The 18483-nt window shown below is 40.2% G+C and overlaps 1 protein-coding gene across 1 annotated transcript; it reads right to left on the bottom strand.

Moving 5' to 3' along the window:
• Window positions 1-603: 603 nt before the first annotated feature.
• HACD4 (3-hydroxyacyl-CoA dehydratase 4) lies at window positions 604-15154 on the bottom strand. Its single transcript, XM_067553438.1, has 6 exons — window positions 15094-15154; window positions 14187-14314; window positions 10674-10786; window positions 6135-6241; window positions 5264-5395; window positions 604-4234 (listed from the first exon to the last, which is right to left on the bottom strand). The coding sequence occupies exons 1-6, from the start codon at window positions 15122-15124 to the stop codon at window positions 4152-4154; spliced, it is 594 nt and encodes a 197-aa protein (XP_067409539.1). The 5' UTR covers window positions 15125-15154; the 3' UTR covers window positions 604-4151.
• Window positions 15155-18483: the final 3329 nt, after the last annotated feature.

Genomic DNA, 18483 nt, shown 5'->3' on the forward strand with positions numbered 1-18483 from the left:
CCCCAGTGCAAGGGTTTTCACAAGGTGGATCTTAAAGAGAAGCTTAATTGATGCTTAAGTTCTTGAACAGGCTCCCTCTGCACTCGGGTAAATGTTACCAGTAATCAGCTGAATAACTAATCCCTTACTGGTCCCTAGTGTCTAGTGCACTGACCTCAATCTAAGCAGTGGATAATTTAGTTATCCTGTACCTGTTATTTTTCTTAGTTAAGTATTCATTTTCATAGTCTGCCACAGTAACCTATTTGTTCTCTTATTACTATTCCCTATTCAGTGTTCTTAACAGCTGAGGTGAAAGAATAAATCTTCTATGTTTGTTTGCCTCTCTAAACAAGACCCTCTCAACAGTGAGAATCTGGTGTGGTACTTCTGTATGCTTTATATTGCAGTAGACATATGCCTTCTCAAGACATGTTTTCATTTTGGCTATGTGTACCCTGTGAGCTCAAGTACACGTACTCGCATTAGGTTTCCTTGGGCTAATGTGAGTATAAATAGTAGCACAGGCAATGGCGGCATGGCTCCACCATGCTGCATACGTGTACCCATGGGGTTCAGGCAGATTTGTCCTTGGTACAGCTAAGCCATGCTGCCATTGCCTGTGTTATCATGGCTACACTATCAGTTATACTTGCACTAGCTCAATGAGAGGTAGCGGAAATGCATGTACGCAAGCTGAGAATCACACCCCTCAGTCACAATTTAGCTGTAGCCTTTGTATTATCATTAACATGCCCGTAGTGATTCTTAGGAATTATCTAGATCATGAGTGCATGGTTCATCAAATCAGCCTGTTAATTCTTTGAGTAGTTGAAGAGATTAACTGAACACCTTTTTTGCAGCCACAAAACAATCTGAGTTTTGAACACTTCACCCACTACATCTCGTGCCCTGCTAGTGCAGAGTCAGTGTTGACTGATGTACACCCTGTAAAACTGAAAACCATTGACATGCTCCAGGTGTGGATAAACCACTCTGACGTTAACTTCTGTGTTTTCAACCAAAGATTTTGGAAAATATACATGCTAATATTCCAAATTAAAATCAGTTTAAAACAAACCACATACTTTATCAGAAATGAAATGAAAACAAAACCACATTCTTTATCAGAAATGAAATTCCTTTTCTACACAATATACAAACATATATGTATATGACAATACATGTGCTACATAAAAATTAGTGTACACACACACACGTTTTTCAGTGTTGTCAGAGGAATGCAGAAATGACCGTCTCTTTCTGAATAGATAGTTTATTGGGCTACGTAACCGCTTCTAACTGTACTTCACATTCTTTTGCTCTTGCAGCTTCCCTTCACCCGCCTTTCCCCACATCCCTTACTCTCTTGGGCGAATGTTCTTTCACCTTATCCATGCAACAGGTAAAGCCAGACTATAGGTTCTTTGTACAAGATTTAAAAAAAACAAAACAGAAGCCCACTTTTAGGCCCCCTAAATCCATATTTAGGCATATTGACTGCTCAGAACTTTTGATGCTCAGGCTACTTTTTTGGTGCCTAACTATGGATTTAGAAGCCTAATTTTAAACTCCAAGGATGAGATTCTGTGCTGTGCCTCTTAGTGTGTGTCTGCACAGCAGAAGCTGTGCAGGGGCTAGCCTACCTGAAACTAGCTTGAATCCAGTTAGCAAGGGTAACAATAGCAGTGAAGACAGCAGAGCGTGGGCTTCAGAGTGGGCTAGTGAGCCAAGTAAGTACCCAGTGTTTCTGTTGGGCTATTTGCCCTGCAGCCCATGCTGCACCGTCTTCACTGCTATTGTTACCCACACTGGCTTGGGTAGGCTAGCCCATGCACAGCTCCTGTTATGTAGACATACCCTCCAAGGTGCAGCACAGAACTCATGCCCAGTGCCGGGGGAGTGAGGCACCTTTTCAGATACCTTTGCATGCTCCCAATCATGAGCTGCTCCAGGAGCTGAAGCAGCCCCTAAGTGGCACAGTTTGGACAGCCCTGGAGGCCTAAGTTATGGGGCTGCTCTATGGGCCACAGGACTGCCCAGAATCTCTGTAGTTCTGAATTCTGTGACCTTGCTTCTGACACACCCCTGCACCGGAGCTTGCGAGAAGGGCCCACAATAGATAGCCTTGGATGTTTTCTGCACTGCCTTCACTGGGAGGCTCCTCCCTTGGCTGAATAAGAGAATTTTAGAATCCCTTTATGCCACTCATGCTCTTTTACAGAGTGCAAAGGCCAGAGTGTGGGGGGGGGGGGTTTGAGTATCTCACCCTTATTTTTTTAAACTTGGCTTTTATACTCACAAATGCCAAGTAATAAGCATAACCTAATGTAACAGTCAACAATTCTCCATCCAGGATATCTTAAATCTAATCAGCTTTATTACAAACAAATTGGACTATATATATGCACCAATATAAAAAGTAAAAATAAACATGACTTAGATTAATATTGCTGAAAATATGAATAGGTAAACTAGAACCTTTAGTTCATTGGCCGGGGGTCAGCCATGGAGAGTTTTCCTGTCTGGACACGCACCAGCTTCTTTGTACGTCTCCTTAGCCAAACTATCAGCACCTTATCAGCTTGGGTCACATGTCCAGTCTTGCTGTCTAGGGAGTAAGTCCCAAATGTAGAAAATACTGTTGCTTTTGTAACAGGGCTCAAATCTCCTGGATCCCTTCTAATTATTTTTAAAAGTACTTTACCAATCCAACACTGTCATGACACAGCTGTGTGTAATGACACTGCATGTTTGTTGTTCAGAAACAGCAGAAACTATCAACTATGTGCATTAAATGGAAAATATACAATATTTGACACTACAGTTGTCCTAGAGCCACTAAATCATCAATTTGAGAAGTTCTTTATTCACTGGTTTTTCAAATGATGTCTTAAGACAAATGCATACTTAGGTTTCACTTTTTCAGCGGATTAAATAGGTAAAGGGAATGTTCATGACAAGAAATGTGTTCATTTCACTCTTTATTTCACTTCATTTTTTCTGTCTTTTATTCAAGCCCAAAGAGTGGTGGGGAATAGTACCAATGGGGAACAGGTCAGCCCATGGTTATTTTTGAGTAGCTTTTACAGTCAGAAAAGTAATTTGTCCCCCAGGAAAACTCATCCTATTTTCTTGCTGCTTCTTGTACAAGTAGTTCCCCACCTCACTGAACCAAATCCTAATTACTTTTGTTTCACAAATGACCTCACTGAAGTCAATGAGACAACTCTCATGAGTGAGACAATTAGGAATGGGCCCACAGTTTTATATACTCCATTATCTTATTTTTAAAGGCAGAGTATTTCCTAGACTGAGTACATCACACTTCGCTGAGTTAAGTAAGAGTTCTTTCTTTCTTCCCTCAGTTCCAAAAAATATCTGGATGTCACAATTAAAAAGAACAGATCCTTCAATAGTCTCTACTGGAAATGCTAGAATAATAACTTGTACTTCTGTATGTCAAATGCCCTCTAGGACCTGTAGTCGATAGACACTAACTGAATTTGTCACTTACGTTTACTTTAAGAATTCCATTTAGAGAAGGGATCCTGGCGTGTGTGGAGTTCGGGTGGCGGGCAAGTGGAGGAGAATGAGTTTCCTGTGAACAGTTTTACCTTTTGGCATTTGTGTGAATGGAGCAAAATAAAGAGCTACCAGCTTCTTTTTCATAATCTATTCCAGTTCCAGCAAATTTGATATTCACACATCTGATTTACAGAGCCTACCAGGTGAGAAAATGATATAAACAAAATACCATTGACACTTTACTCTTTGATATAAAATGCAGAAACCATGCTTCTGCTAAGATGGAAAACCAATATTAAAATATAAGGAATGCTTATGCAATTGACATTTTTTGCCACATTTTGTAACCTGTCATTTTATGTTAGAAAAAGCTAGATTTGTCTCTGAGGCTAAGACTTTAAAAAGTGACTAGGGATTTAGGGTGCTAACATTTGAGTGCCCAGTGTGAGATGACTTGCAGGGCCTCATTTTCAAAAAGTGTGGAGCACCTGCCCTCTGAAAATTGGGATCCTCTGAGGCATTCCAAGTTGGGCATGCCAAGATCACTACTCACTTTTGAAAATCTTGGTTTAAATTATTTCCACATACTGTGTTAGCATGGCACATTCTAAAGCATTTCCCTCATTACCAAACAAGATATCAACTTAGCTCCTTTTCTCTTTGATGTAGCTGGCTCCTAGCTGGGTTTTCCTTTCTGAGCAGAGGTATCTGATGGTGAAGTACATACCTAAATTGAAACACAAAATGTAAGTGCTGGGAAATAGACTCCAAGGGGCCACCATTCACCTAGAAAACCCTTATGGGATGAGTGCTATTGAACCAAATGGTCCAGTGGTAATCCTATTGAACCCACAGGAGTCAGGCTTTTCAGATAGATTCTATATTCCTGTAAGTAACCATACTATATCTTTTTGTTATCTGTCATCATATGTGATCTCAGTAAGTAAATCTAACCAGTGCAGGACCTGAGATATTTTCCCCAAACCCTTAAAACACAACTACTATATATAGGGTAATTATAATACTACAGTTATTGCCATCACATTGATGCATATGTACACAGATATTATTACAGATTACTAGGTCCACTTCACAGCCACCATCATGATTAGTGTCCTCGTTTTACTGGTTGAGGATTGAACAAGAATCCCTTAAGAATCAGCCAATACTGTACTTTAAAGGGATCGCTGAACTTTTTCAAAAACAGAGATGGGCCTGTGCTATAAAAATTATCATTCTTTACTCAAATGTGAAGGGGTTCAGATAAAGGGTTTTGGCTAGGCCTCTTACAGACAGATGGGGTCAGTCAAAGTTAGATGCAGGCCCAAACTTCTGCTAAGTGCAGGACTGTCTGAATCCAGGTTTTGCTGCAACCCACAGTAACTGTAGGTGTGGGAACAAGCTGTGAAGTTTGGATTTAGTGCCAAATTTCCTCAAGGCTGGAGGAGTTCTGGTACAGGATGTCAGACCTCGTTTGAAAGAACAAATGCTGAGGACCTGATGTAATGCCCACTGGAAATCAGTGGAAAGATTCCCATTGACTTCAGATGGCAGCAGAATCAAGACCTGATTCAGGACTTTCTGTTGAATCAACATCTATAATGATGGTGGCTCAAACACACTATATTCATTTTCCATCCACCTTTTTCGTAATAGTTCTTTTCCCCACACTCCCACTCTTTCTATAAACAGATTAACACTTCCAAATGGCTTAAGATGGCATTAAGATCCTGCTCCCAAGAGATGAAAATCTTACCTACAAACAGCATTGCCAGGTACAATTTTAATATGTACGGGAAGTAGATTGATAAGGCAAATGGAAATGGCAGCTTGGTGGAGTACGTGCCGAAGGATTCAAAATAAGGCAGGGATTCATAGATGGCAAATGCTGCAAAATAATGTATTGATGTTTTTTAAAATTGGAGTTAGAGTAAAAGACTTCTTACAAGTGAGAGACCATCTCTAAAAAAAACCCTTACATTTAATGCATGAATGTGGGTCTTTCTGTACTGTCTACTGCCTTATATTGTGTAATGTAATCTGTACAAAACAGCATACTTGGGATGCATGCATAGCTTTATTTTTAATTCATTTTCTTGAGCCTGAAATTGTAATCATTTTAATAAGTAGGATTAGGAAATATTTACTTTGGCCTTGTCTATACTGGGGATTTGAGCTACAGGTGTAGCTGCACACACCTAATCTAGGTACAGTAAACTTCTATAAGCCACAGTGATTTCATGCATACGCTGGTTTCAAGTAGGGATCAGCTGCACCAGCGCATTTGCCAGCTTTGTCTGCGCTTTGCACAGGGAGTTTAGAGCTCAGCTACACCAAAGACTATAAAAACAGTGTAAGCATCCTAGGTTGATGTTCTGTGGCTTTTGTTGTGTTAACAAAGTTGTTAATTTTCCAGGAAAAAGAAAAGGTTCTGTAGAAACCAAGAATCAGAGTCCCAACAAGAAAAAGGAAGAGGGAAGGACAGATGAAAAAGTGTATAGATAAGAGGGAAGTGGTTAAACATGTCTTATTTCCTGCAAAAAGCTGATCATTTTGCTGCTCAAACTCTACTGAATGAGATTCAGAAAACAAAGTAATTTGCCTCACACCTACTCCCACCCTTTTACCTTTAGCCACAACTGACAAGGGATATACTGGAATCCACAGTGTGTAGTTCAGCCATGTCAAAGCTTCATAGTATGTTCCTGTCACTGATAACATGCAGTAAGTGTATCTGGAATTTAAAAAAAAAAAAAAAAGATGGAGAAAGTGTTTATTTTTCAAGTTCAAAGAAAAGAATGAATAAACATCTTACTCTTTAAACTAGTCATCTACACTGAAAAACCTCTGGCTTTCAGAATATTGTACTTTAATAGTTTTAGTCACTCAGCTGGAATGTTGGACATATGTTAAAGGAAAACTGCACCCATTTTATTCAGTTTCAAACTCATATTGGAACCCAGAGACAGCCAACTGGCTGAAAAGTTCTTTTATTTGTGACCCTGGAATATGGCCCTTAATATTTAGTATTAAAAACACAACTATAAACATAATTGCTAAATTATTATTGAAGCAGACTACAAAATGGATTACTGCCACGGTTACAAATGGTGCTACTTTTCAGTAAGAGGGAAGCCCCATCCTGGGGCCCAGAAATGCACACTGGAATTGAATGGCCAGTTTCATTAAAATATTTCCCTTATCCTCACTGTGCAAAAAAATTGAGGGTCAGAGTTAGTAACTACACAACCTACACAATGGTGTCATTCTAAAAAGTTTTGAGGTGGAATTAGGGACCAAGAACACCAAGGATTTAGCAGCCCCCTGAGAAAGGGCCGATCAGTAAGTCTCCACATCCCAATTATGGGCACTTTTGAATCCTCAGATGTAAGGGATTTAACAAAAAACACAACCAAAAAACACCACAGAGCAGCTTGTGTTAAGAAATGCAGGCTAACACTTAGGGGCAGAACTCTGAGGACATTTTGCTACTTAGTCCGTTTTGCTACTTCAGACACATGTTTCACTGTCTCTCACTATAGGATCTGGGAATAGGATTTGGCCATCTCAAAAAAGTAAAATTGCTTATTATGTGTTCCAGCACAGAATCCCAGAATACTGGTAGATTGTCAGCTGTCTAAATGGAATTTTTGCTGCTTCATAATGGAGACTTCTTTCTTAGGGCTATATAGCAATTAGCAATTTCTTAAACTGAACAGTCATCTTGATGAAGATGATCAAACAGTCAATATTCATGATTGCCGCTGCATAATGGCATTCCAGAATTCCTCGTTGATCTCAATGAGATTTGTTTTTTAGATTCACAAGGTAGTCAAATTCTTACCAGCTTGTATGAACCGAGTCACTGAATAACTTTTTGAAGATTTGAGAGACTGGTTTGGTCACATTTTTGATCAATTGAAAGGCCCTACATTCTGCTTCCTTGATGTAGATCTTTTTTTAAAAGTGCGTTTAAGCCACCATTAGCCAAGACTGTTTCTGACATAACACAGCACTAAGCAAACTTCCTGGAGGCCCCACTGGTGTTAACTTTGTGAAATCCTGGCTGTTTCACAGGCTGTTTGATGGAAGATTAATATGTTAGGGAAGTTTGTGCTATACATTCTCCTTTCTCTTCTACCCCTGATTTTTCTTTAAAATCATATTTGCAATATAATACAAAAGCCAGTTATGCACCTGGTGCTAAGCAAGAAAGATCAGATTTGTAGGGGTATGCAGAATTCACCCTCCTTGAATCATTAGCCCTAATGCTCAGAAAACATCACAGCTTCTTTTAAGAAGGTGTCTAGAATTGATTATTAGGGTTTTATGGAATAAGAGCCGCCTCCTGCTTCTAGAGCACTAAAGCATCCTTTTTTACTAGTATGATTTTCCCAGCACCATGCGCCCTGGATTTATGTTCAAAATCCACCAGTGCTGTGGCACAAAGCTGCTGTATCACATTAAAAGACTTGCCCCCAAATGTGGAACAGACTATCTCAGGCTTGACAAAACAGAATTCTGTAATTTCAATAATATCGCTTCCTTGGAAGCTCAACCATAATCAGTAATGAAAGACAATGTTAGTGTTCTGTATAGACGGGAAAACACTGAGGAAAAAATTAAATGTAACCTTTTCAGATTTGTTATTTTTCTGGGGTTTTGTCTCCAGTGAGATTTCTGTTGGTATGTTTAGAATACATTTGAAGGAAATTCTGTCTCATAAGGAGCAGGTACTTCTCCTAAACAAACTTAATCATTCCTCAAGGAAAGTGTATTATTAATTTGCACTATATGCTCAAAACAGTCCTAGTCTTGATTTTCAGTGCAAAAGAAAGACATCATTCTTAATAAACTCAGCATTGTTGTAGGGTTAGACTAGGATTGATTTCCTGGACTTGTCCATGTTGCTCAGGTCTTCTGTTCCACGGGCATAAAATTATGATGCATCTTAATATTTGTTTGCTACTTTGCAAGATAAGCAACTTTTTAGTTTCTTTGTTTTGGGCTGAAATGTGCCCCTGTACATCAGCTGAGTACAATTGCATTCCATTGTAACTCAGGGACTGCTCCCTCTATACACCCCAAAATGTTGATGAGGATGTTGCGGCCCAACCTCCTTTACACACCAGCCAACAGGGCTAGTTGGATGCAGAGGAAAGAGCCTACTGTACTCTCAGAATCCTGCCACGTCACCCCCAGCAAGAGGTCATGCCTAAAAGGCATAATAGAATCTTTAAGGAATCTAAAAAAAGTCAAGCCACTACTAATAATTGTAGGTGACCTAAATCAGATTGTCATATATACATAGGAAACAAAAGAAGGAAAAGGAACTAGACAAAGGTATGCTCTCCATAGCTATGGAGGAGGATTCCATGGAAACTGTAAAATAGATTCAAAATATGTCTAAATCAATACTAATAAAATTTTACGTTATTATTATTTGAACCATATATCTATGGCTGGAGACAATACTATTCTGTATGTTGTCATCCATTTACCTACTCTATGGTTGCCATTATTTTGGCCATAATAGTTTTCTTTAAGGATTACGGTTAATAATTACGTATTGACAATTCTGTGAAGGAGCTTCTTTATTGCTGATATTTTGCTCCTTTTTCACATTAGTGCATTGTTATTGGATATTCTTTTTACTTTTTGAATTTTTAAAAGTTCAAAAAAGATTAGGGTGGGAGAGGGACATGTGAACTATTAAAACAAATCCACCTAGAGCCTGAACAAAAATCTTGATCCATCTGCCATTCATCTTCCTTCTCCTCCAGATCTCTCTTCTTTCAGCTACCTCTCTAATACTGACCCTGACTTTAAGGTCAACTCATTATTAATAAATGAATTTTAAATAATGCAGCTAACACAACACATTCAAGGTGAAGTTCACCCCTGTGCAGAGGGCTGGCACAAGGGCTATGTGCTGCTTAAAGGCCACTTAAGCCTACATGTTTTCCTTGATTAAAGGAAAGAAACATAAGTCCATAGGGGCTTAAGTGGCACTTAGCCAATGCATAGTCCTTGTGCTTGCTGTATGCACAGGGCTGAGTTTTATGTCCAATGCAAAAACTAATAGGGTGGGTTTGTAAGTGATTTAAGAAAACAAATTCACTGAAAGTCACCTGTAATCTCATAACTAATCTGTGTAGATCTTTTTTCTATTGCCACACTTGCCTACTGTGATATTGCCCTGTGTCATTTATATCTAATTTATCTAACCTAAACTTTCAAGTCACAGTGGCAAGAATTTCTCTTTGCTGTCTGAAACGCATTGTCCACTTAATACATAATAATCAAAATCTTTATAATGTATGGCCTGCAGATGCTGAGTTACTGTACTACAAGTCTTGTATCTAAGGCTACATCTACACTACAAACTAGGGTATGATTTTTCCCCTGCACATGTACGCATACCTGCAGGGCCCCCACATGGGGGGGAAGGGGGAAGAAGGATACACTTTACCAGGGCCTGGAGGCCCTTGGGACCTAGCCCAGGCTGCAACCCCCATGGGTATGTGTGTGGGAGGGGGCCCGTGTTACAAGTTTGTACTGGGTCTGAAAAAATTGTGCGTGGGCCCTGCATACCTGTGCTGGCTCTTATTCACCTGGCATGCATATAAATAGTAGTATAGCCACAGTAGCTGCAGCAGAGGCATGGCTGAGCTGTGCCAAATGCAAACCTGCCTGAAAGCGATAGGTATGTATTCAGTGCAGCACAGCCATACTCCTACGCTGCTATTTCTACGCACATTAGCTCAATGAGAGCTAGTGCAAGTATAGGTACATGAGCAAGGGAATCACACCCTTGCTCGTAGTGTAGATGTAGCCTAAATAAACAGTAAAAAAGTGATAGAAAATAGCTGTGCTTTTATTCTAAATTGGTGTTAGAAAAGTCAAATCTTTTGCAATAGAAAAGTTTAATGCAGTTATTTACTCTTGTAATAGGGTGGTAGGTTTTCATTTCACCTAACTGATCTGCCTATGATTCTAGAAGCCACTGAATGTGTCTTATCAAATCCAAACCTTTGCTTAAAATGTAAAATGTGCCTTTCTACCAAGGTCAAAATAATGAATATCAGATGGCATGCATTAGAGGGGAGAGTTCTATTTGATAGAAGTGCTTGCTTTATTTTTGTGAGGTTACTTTGATTTCTTACCTGACCACATCCAGTAAATTCCAAAGGAAAAATAAAATGCACACAATATATTTCCCTTGAATTTCTTCTTGACTGGTGATCACAACAAATAAAATTATGATTCTCTCTGTTATCTGAAAAGAAGAAAATAATTACACATTAAAAATTATCCAATTTTATGTATGGTTTGTGTAGCTCTGATTTCTACATCACTTCAGCAACAAGGATGCCATGACACCTAGTAAATTGGGAAGAATGGTGGGTTTTTTTTTTTTGGTTTAAAGGCAAAAAACCCTCAAAAACCCACAAACATCCGTGTTTCTTTTTCTGTAAATGAGGGTTTTCATGTGGTTTCCTGTTTTCTTTCTTTCTACCTGCTCTTACAACTCCTAATACTCTAGGATGAAGTATTTGCCCTGATATATATATATATATATTTTTAATTTCCACTAAAAACCATGTGTTTTCATCTCCTTAAAAAGCAAGCGTGTGCAGTCATTTCACAAAACGTAAACAGAATGGTTTCATTTTTAATTCGTCCTCTTTCCGTGCATGAAGATCAAAGTGGAATTTCCTTTCTCTCCCACTGCTACCCCTTACGGCATCCCCTCAGTTCTGTACACGAGCTCAAGTTTCCACAACTCAACCATTTTAAGAGAGTGAGCAAAATAGCAAAAAATCAGATTCGTTCAGGACAAAATAGATGGCACAATCCCTTTCTGTAAAAGCTGACAGAGCCACTATGTTATCCTCCTTCAGATCTCGCCTTATAATTCACCTCTGCTGTGCTGTCTACAAAAGACTCCACCATGGCCAGGCAACCAATATACTGTGATCACTGCTTTGTTACACTTACCATAATCATTAAGAGTTACTTTGTGCCCCCCCCCAGCCATGTTATATCCATTTGTCTTTCATCTTATATGGTTAAGTTCTTTGGGACAGGGACCGTGCATGTCTGCGTGTGCACGCATGAACAGTGCCCTGGAGGAGGCCTCTCAGTGTATGTCCTTACTCGCAGAGTTAGCCTGGGTAATCAGTGCCAAGGGTTAGCCTAGCTCAGGTGGGAGTGGCCACACTCGAGTTACCGCATCCTCACTGGTGCTGCACTCACCCATGAGTGTTGCTAGGACTTCTGGCGACAGAGCTCATGGTTCTTTGTGATCCACTCTGATTCTTTCACAGTCAATTGTGGAGTAATTTGTCTGCCCTTCTGGGCACATAGAGGCAATTGTGGGAAAGCATTGGAAGACTGTATCAACACTTGAATGATTTAGCCCGCATCTTCACTGCAAAGTGGGCAGATTACCAGCCTCAGTGAAAGCAGAACACAGGTTCTAACCCATACCCCCAAATGTGCCAGGTTGCCAGGATTGAAACTAACCTCAAGTGAGTGGGTTTTATATGTGGATAGGAGGAAGGTGGTAGGGGCAACCCCCAAGTAGGAGCCTGGAATAACTCTGCAGTGAAGATATAACCTAAGTCCAACTATAGTACAAATAATACCTGGTCATCTTTCCTGACCCAGGCCTACTCAGTTCCCAGACCCCAGCTGCAACCCTCTCCATGCTGCCCTGATGAGCACTGCAGAGGGTGCAAAGTTTTCTTGCACAGTCTCGCCACAGCCTATCTAATTTGCACAGGGGAAACAGTAGTTCTGCTGTCATTAGTCTTCTCCCTGAGTGGTGGGGGGGAAGTTCTGTGAAAGGCAGCATTTGACCTTTTGTCTACCGAGGCTGTGGCAGCTTTCCTAGCTGTCAGTTATTTCTTCCATGACTACCCCCTAACCTGGTTTACCCATAGCAATTGTACTGTCACGAGATCGTGTCTTCAGGGTGGCTCTCCTGCTCTGAGTTTCCATAGACTTCATTACAAATGGAATTTACTGTCAGTACTAGAGGGTGTGTGAACTCAGTCAAGAATAGCCTCTGTATGATAAATGGTCTTAGGGTTAGCAGATAGCTGTTCTCTCTGAGAGATGAGGCGCATGTGCATTCGCCACAGAATACATGGGGCAGTACCCCCTTTTTTTTTTTTTTTTTTTTTTGCATAGGAGCATGTGGGTTTTGTAAGAATTTGTACTTTCAGTTAAAGAAAGCTAGCTGCTTTTTGATGACTTGCTGCATTTGACAGCATGCCTGGGAAGCAGTGCTTAGGATAAAAATCTGCATTATTCAATCCATTTCTGATGAAGATTTCAAAAGAGGTACAATACCACCCATTCTGCACGTCATTTGGAAAAGAGGCGGTTACCCAAAATACTAAAACCACAACTAAATATGCTTGAGTCTTTTGTCTTTGCACCACGGATAGTAGCATCAGTTTCATCAATAGGAATTGGAGGTGTGAAATTCAACAGAACTCATGGAGTTCTTGGCCTTACAGTTCCCAGAGAGGAAGACAAAAAACTCCTACTTTAAGTTAACTCCAAAAGCAGAGAACAAGAGAGTTCTAGGGAGAACTTAACAGAATTCTCTCATTCTCTGCCAGAGCACATGGTTTGTGTCTGTTCACTTTCTGTTGTGGGAGCAAAGAAAAAGAAAGCACTCAAATCTCTACAAAGTGTTGCAATCCCTGGAGCCTTTTGTAAATTGATTATATCATGTCTGGACATGTGATTGAGAACTTTTTTTGACCTTTAATCCACTGAACCCTCAGTATGAGAACAGAACATCTGCTCTCCTCTCTCTTTGCTTCCTTCCTCTCCCAGCCATAGCCCTTCCTCTATCTAAAAGAGATCCTCCCATTCAGTGAGCACCAGCAAACCCTGCCTCCCTTCTCAGCAGTTCAACAGGCTCAAGCTGCCTGAAGGTTTCTCACAACCACCACTTTGCATTCCAGTTGCCTTTCTTCCTTACCTGTGGTTGGACATGTGCTGCCTCCCCTTTGCTCATTCCTGCTGTAGGGAACGGTTAGGAACTGGCAGCTGGGCAGGTTGAGCACAGCAGGGGAAAAGCAGAGCCCGTTGGAAGTCACTAAAGGTGAGGTTTGTACCCTGGCCACCTCCCAATGGCCCAGCTCCTTTCTTTTCGCCTGAGACAGTACCTCCTAGTGGTTCGCCACAGCCTTAGACAGGGGCAAGTCCCCAAGCCTGAATAAAAGGTTCCCTCATTGAAGTCAAGGGGAGGTATCCATATCTCACCCAGTAGGGGGATAGGAAGAATTCAACCACTTGGGATTAGCCAATCTCCTCCTGACTATAAACACTACTCCAGAAAGCACACTCAATTGCTCTTGGAGAGAGGTGTTCCCCTCATTCTCCTCTGCTGGTATGGGGGTTACATTGTGTTTGTTTTTCTCTTTGCCATTATACATTTGGGGATTCTGCTACCCCACACACCAGTCTGATGAACATACACTCACCTACAGAGAAGGGGAAATAAAGTGAATTAAGGTTACTGAAAGTTATATTAGGAATGAGGCCGGGGCATTCTCTCCTATAAATATCTCCTTGTCACCAGCTGCAGCTCAGATTAAAGTCTGTGTGTCAAAGAAAGAACCAGGGCTTCTTTGGTACAGTATACATTTACTTACCTGTAAAAACCTTGGGAGAAAACGGTTTTCTTCAAAGCCAACTAGAATGTGCAAGAGCTCTAATATGGACAATGACTGGCAAAGACGCATCACAAGTCCTATGGCATAGAAGGTATCGGCCAAAGAATCTACAACCACAAGAGAGAAGAAAACTTAGTGCCGTTGTTTAAATCTCTTAACCCTTTCCATGCCAAGCCTTGGAGGTGACCACTGAGATGTCAAAAAGTAAAGTTCACAGGCCACCAACCTTTTGGAGCAGAGCGAGACAAGCACAGCAAGGATGTCAGGGCAGTAGTTTGCATTTGGGGGGAAGTGAAGGAGGGAATGGAATAGTCTGCATCTGACATGGCTTTTCAATGAGCACTGAAAAAAATCTTTGCAGGACGTGGATGTTTGGTTTCAAAAACATTCTTCTACCTAAGGACCCAGTTTTGGGTTATATCTATATCCTGAGATGTTTCATAAAATATCTGCTACCTGGACTTTATGTGTAAACCATTGACCTTTGTATTCCCACCATCTGTCATTTCTTTTTAACTCTGAAGTCTGTCATTTTCTATTATATCCCTCAACTTCAGTCAACATAGTGACAAATATACCTTAATATTTTGGAAGATAAGAACTAAGTCAGATCCAATACTGTTGAATGTTAACGGTCTTTAGCAGAAAAGATAACATAGTGGCAAAAACAATTTTAAAAAAATAGCACAGATGTATTGGTATTGTTTTGTTCAGCATATCCAATGCTCATCTGCACTGAAAGATGCAGTATTCTATCAATCTAACTGAAATTATAACTTGACATAGTAGTAACACAAAGAATCCTGAGCTTTTCCAAAGTTTTATGTCCAGTGTAGGGATTTTAAAGTAAACTGATAAAGCAGCGTAAAATGAATAAGCATCTTACCTTTCCCAAATGACAAGAACCTGATGATCATATTTGTAAATATCCAGGAATGTCCACAGAATTGGATTAAATAATAGATGAAGAGATAAGTGTTCATTGTACAACTGTAAAAGCAGGAACTGTAAATTAATAAGCAAATACTAAATGTATACATGTATGCACAATGTAATACATACTTTATATAATCTTGCTATTTGTCCCAGTGACCCAAAGCAATAGCCAGGAAATCGTGCTCCTTCCTCATGGACTTTGATTGATTTATGTAAGGTACTTTCATGGCTGCCTTCACTTCTGGAGCTGAGTGACTCAGAATCTTGCATGTATTTATCCTCACAGAACCCCAGTGAGGTAAGGAAATTCTGTTTTTGCCATTTTACAGATGGGGAACGGAGACACAGAGAGACTAAATATTTACCTAAGGTTACATAGAAAGTCCAAGACAGAGCAGGGACTTAACCTAGGTCTCCTCCATCATATGCTAGTGCACTAACTACTGGCTCATCCATCATCTGGCCATGGCGATCAACCCATTCATGTCCTCAAGGCTTGATTATTGCAACTCATATTGAGGAATTAACCTTCACAGCCTGAAAAAGCACCAACGGGTACACAATGAATCAACTCAGCAGGTCACCATGAGAACACCACTCCAGTGTTCCGCTCTCTGTGCTATCTGCTCTCTGACTACAGCGTCCAACTCAGGCTCTCCCTCCTGATACAGATGGAATTGACCCTGGCAGATTGCCTCTCCCATCATCACCATGACCTTCCCTGACAGCTATGTTTGACCAGCAGCATGTAAATGTCAATCAACAGTGGGAATCTTGTGAGCATGGGGGATAGAACTCTCACAGGAGCTGAATCTAGACTGTGGACTTTGCTCCTGCAAGGCATAAGGATGACCCAGAGACCAAATGACCTAATTCCGAATTAAATGCAAACTCATCTCTTTGACATGACTTTCCCTCGGTAAAGTTTTGCTCTCATACTCACACACAACCACCAATCCAGCTATTTCTCCTACAAACCAGGAAGGAAGGAAGATAAATTGATAGTATTATTTCTATTTTCAAATACTCTGCCATGCTCCAATGTTATGACAATGGAGGCTATATAAGATACTCTCATACAAATCCCTTATGGAAAAGTCCTGTACAGTTTAATAGAGATGAAGCCAATGGAGATGTATAGCTATCACTCTAAAAACCTACAGGATTTAATAGTGACTGACATCATCTCTGTCGTGCATCTTACTACACTAAAGAGAGAGAGAGAGAGAGAGAGAAAAAAAAAAGGAAATTCCTAAAAAGGGAAAATAATAAATTAAAAGCAGAAAATGAATATTGCTCTGTCAAGTACCATCAATTAATAACCGGTAATGGGATCCATATACATTATAATAAGTAGGAAAAGTATGAACATGGTTGTAGATATTTTGAGAGGTTCTGGCAAGATCCTCCACAACTTAGTCACAATCACCACATTTGATGATAGTGCCTGGGCTTTGCACTGTGTTTATAGCCTTTATAATTCACATATTCTCTCTTATATGTACAATTCGTAGCTTTTGTCTCCTTGTCCTCAATACTTTTTGAAACTATTCTTCCACAAATTTTGGGGTTATTCTCTGAACCCTTCCTCAGCCAAATAGCTAGATAATGTTGCCTGCAAGTCCTGTAAACTCTGCCACTTATGTGAGAACAAATTGTAACCAAAAGGATGTTTATAAATATGAACTATGCACCAGTGTTCTTCAATGTTTGGCCAATATACCTCTCGTTTTAAAACTCATCCTGATGAGCCATTTCAATGTGTTAGGGACTATCTTGTAACTTGAATCAATACATAATGTTAGTCACTAACTAAATCTCCCAAAAATAAAAGAGCTTAAAATTATTTAAGTGAAGGGTTGACCCAAAGGATGGCCTTCCATCCTGTCCTATGAGAAACCATATTGGACTCTGTGGTTTTCATACACCGGGCCAGCAGTGGCTACAGCATTGTGTAAGTAGCACATTTAGGCTGTTTGTTGACAGTCCTTTTCATCATTCCACCTGGACTTCTGGTATTAAACAAGAAGTGTCTTTGATGAGCTCCAAAAGGAGTTTTATTCAGCCCTTTTCACCCATGGAAGGTCCCTACCATGCATGGCCTTTGAGGGAAGAGGGGAAATCTGTTGAAGAAAAATTATTTAAGTGTAATGAAAATAATAAATTAGAAGGTATAATTATTTTTCTAAGGCATTTCCTATCTAGATGTGAGTTGCAGCATCATTTATTTCTGAGGTGCAAAACAAATGTTCTAACCTGTTACACTATCCTAATGCAAAACCCCACTGTCAGCTGTTTCCACTTCAAGGATCAATGTCAAAGGTAGTTGGCTTTAATTAGATTTCCTGCTTTTGGTGGCTCACAGCAGGAATCCATCCACATTTATGGTGGACTGCCTGATCCTGTAGCATTCTCAGAGACAGAGCATGGCCTACTGAATAAAGCACAGGATGGGACGGCTGAAGATAGGTATTCTATTCCAGCCCCTGTCACAGCCTCACTATGCCTTTGTTTCACCATCTGTACAAAGGAGGGGTGACATACTTCTCTACTTCATGGGAGTACTCTAAGAAAACATCCCTTAATGTTATCAAATGCTTTTAAGATCCTCAGATGGAAGGTTCTATAGGAATATTATTCAATACCCTGCCTGTTTTGAGAATTAAATGGAGAGACAGAGCAATATGCATCACTACAAACAAACCCAGCCTACTCAGTTTATTAAGGACAGTGGTTTAGTTGTAATTTTTATAAATTATTTATGATTAATTGTGCATAAATACATCGAGGCTGTGACCCAGTTGCGGATCCTAACTTGTGCAGAAGAAAAAAACTTTGCTTTTTTTTGATCACCCACGTTCTGGGAAACTCAGAGACTGCCTTAGATATCTTTATTTTCTCTCAGCGTTCAGAACTTTCAAAACGGGGGTATCTCCCTTCCTCCTAAACTATACAGGCATATGGTATATATCTCTTTATGATTCTATTGTCCAGCAGAGAATCTGGGATTGTAACTGCATTACAGCTTGAGTTTGGAGAATCAGATATTTTTCAGGAATAGGCTGATTACAGAACTACAGGTGATTATTGCTATTTAATATTATATTTTTAAGGTGACTGTCACCATAGTACCTAGGGATCTGCATTTGACATTGTAAACCTCAACAGTGCCCTCTGAAGGCTTCTCTCCATTATAATAATTTGTACATCTAAATGACAGAGCATGACAACCCTGGACCCGGGTAGGTGTGGTTGACTAAGGACACAGCCTGAGGCCATGGTCACTTCTTCCTTCTGAGCAGTCTCCCACGCTCTGCTAGCCTCTGTTAGTAGCAATACA

This window comes from Emydura macquarii, unplaced genomic scaffold (genome assembly GCF_026122565.2).
Source record: "Emydura macquarii macquarii isolate MOO-44397 ecotype Brisbane River unplaced genomic scaffold, CSIRO-AGI_Emac_v2 contig_1451, whole genome shotgun sequence".
Lineage (NCBI taxonomy): Eukaryota > Metazoa > Chordata > Testudines > Chelidae > Emydura > Emydura macquarii.

What these genes read in the sequence shown, in the direction of transcription:
- HACD4 (XM_067553438.1), bottom strand. Translation starts at nt 15,124, where the DNA reads ATGATCATCAGGTTCTTGTCATTTGGGAAAG. An exon ending in GTTCTTGTCATTTGGGAAAG is followed by an intron (nt 14,315 to 15,093) that starts GTAAGATGCTTA and finishes TTGTGGTTGTAG; the next exon opens with ATTCTTTGGCCGATACCTTC. An exon ending in TTCTCCCAAGGTTTTTACAG is followed by an intron (nt 10,787 to 14,186) that starts GTAAGTAAATGT and finishes TCTTCTTTTCAG; the next exon opens with ATAACAGAGAGAATCATAAT.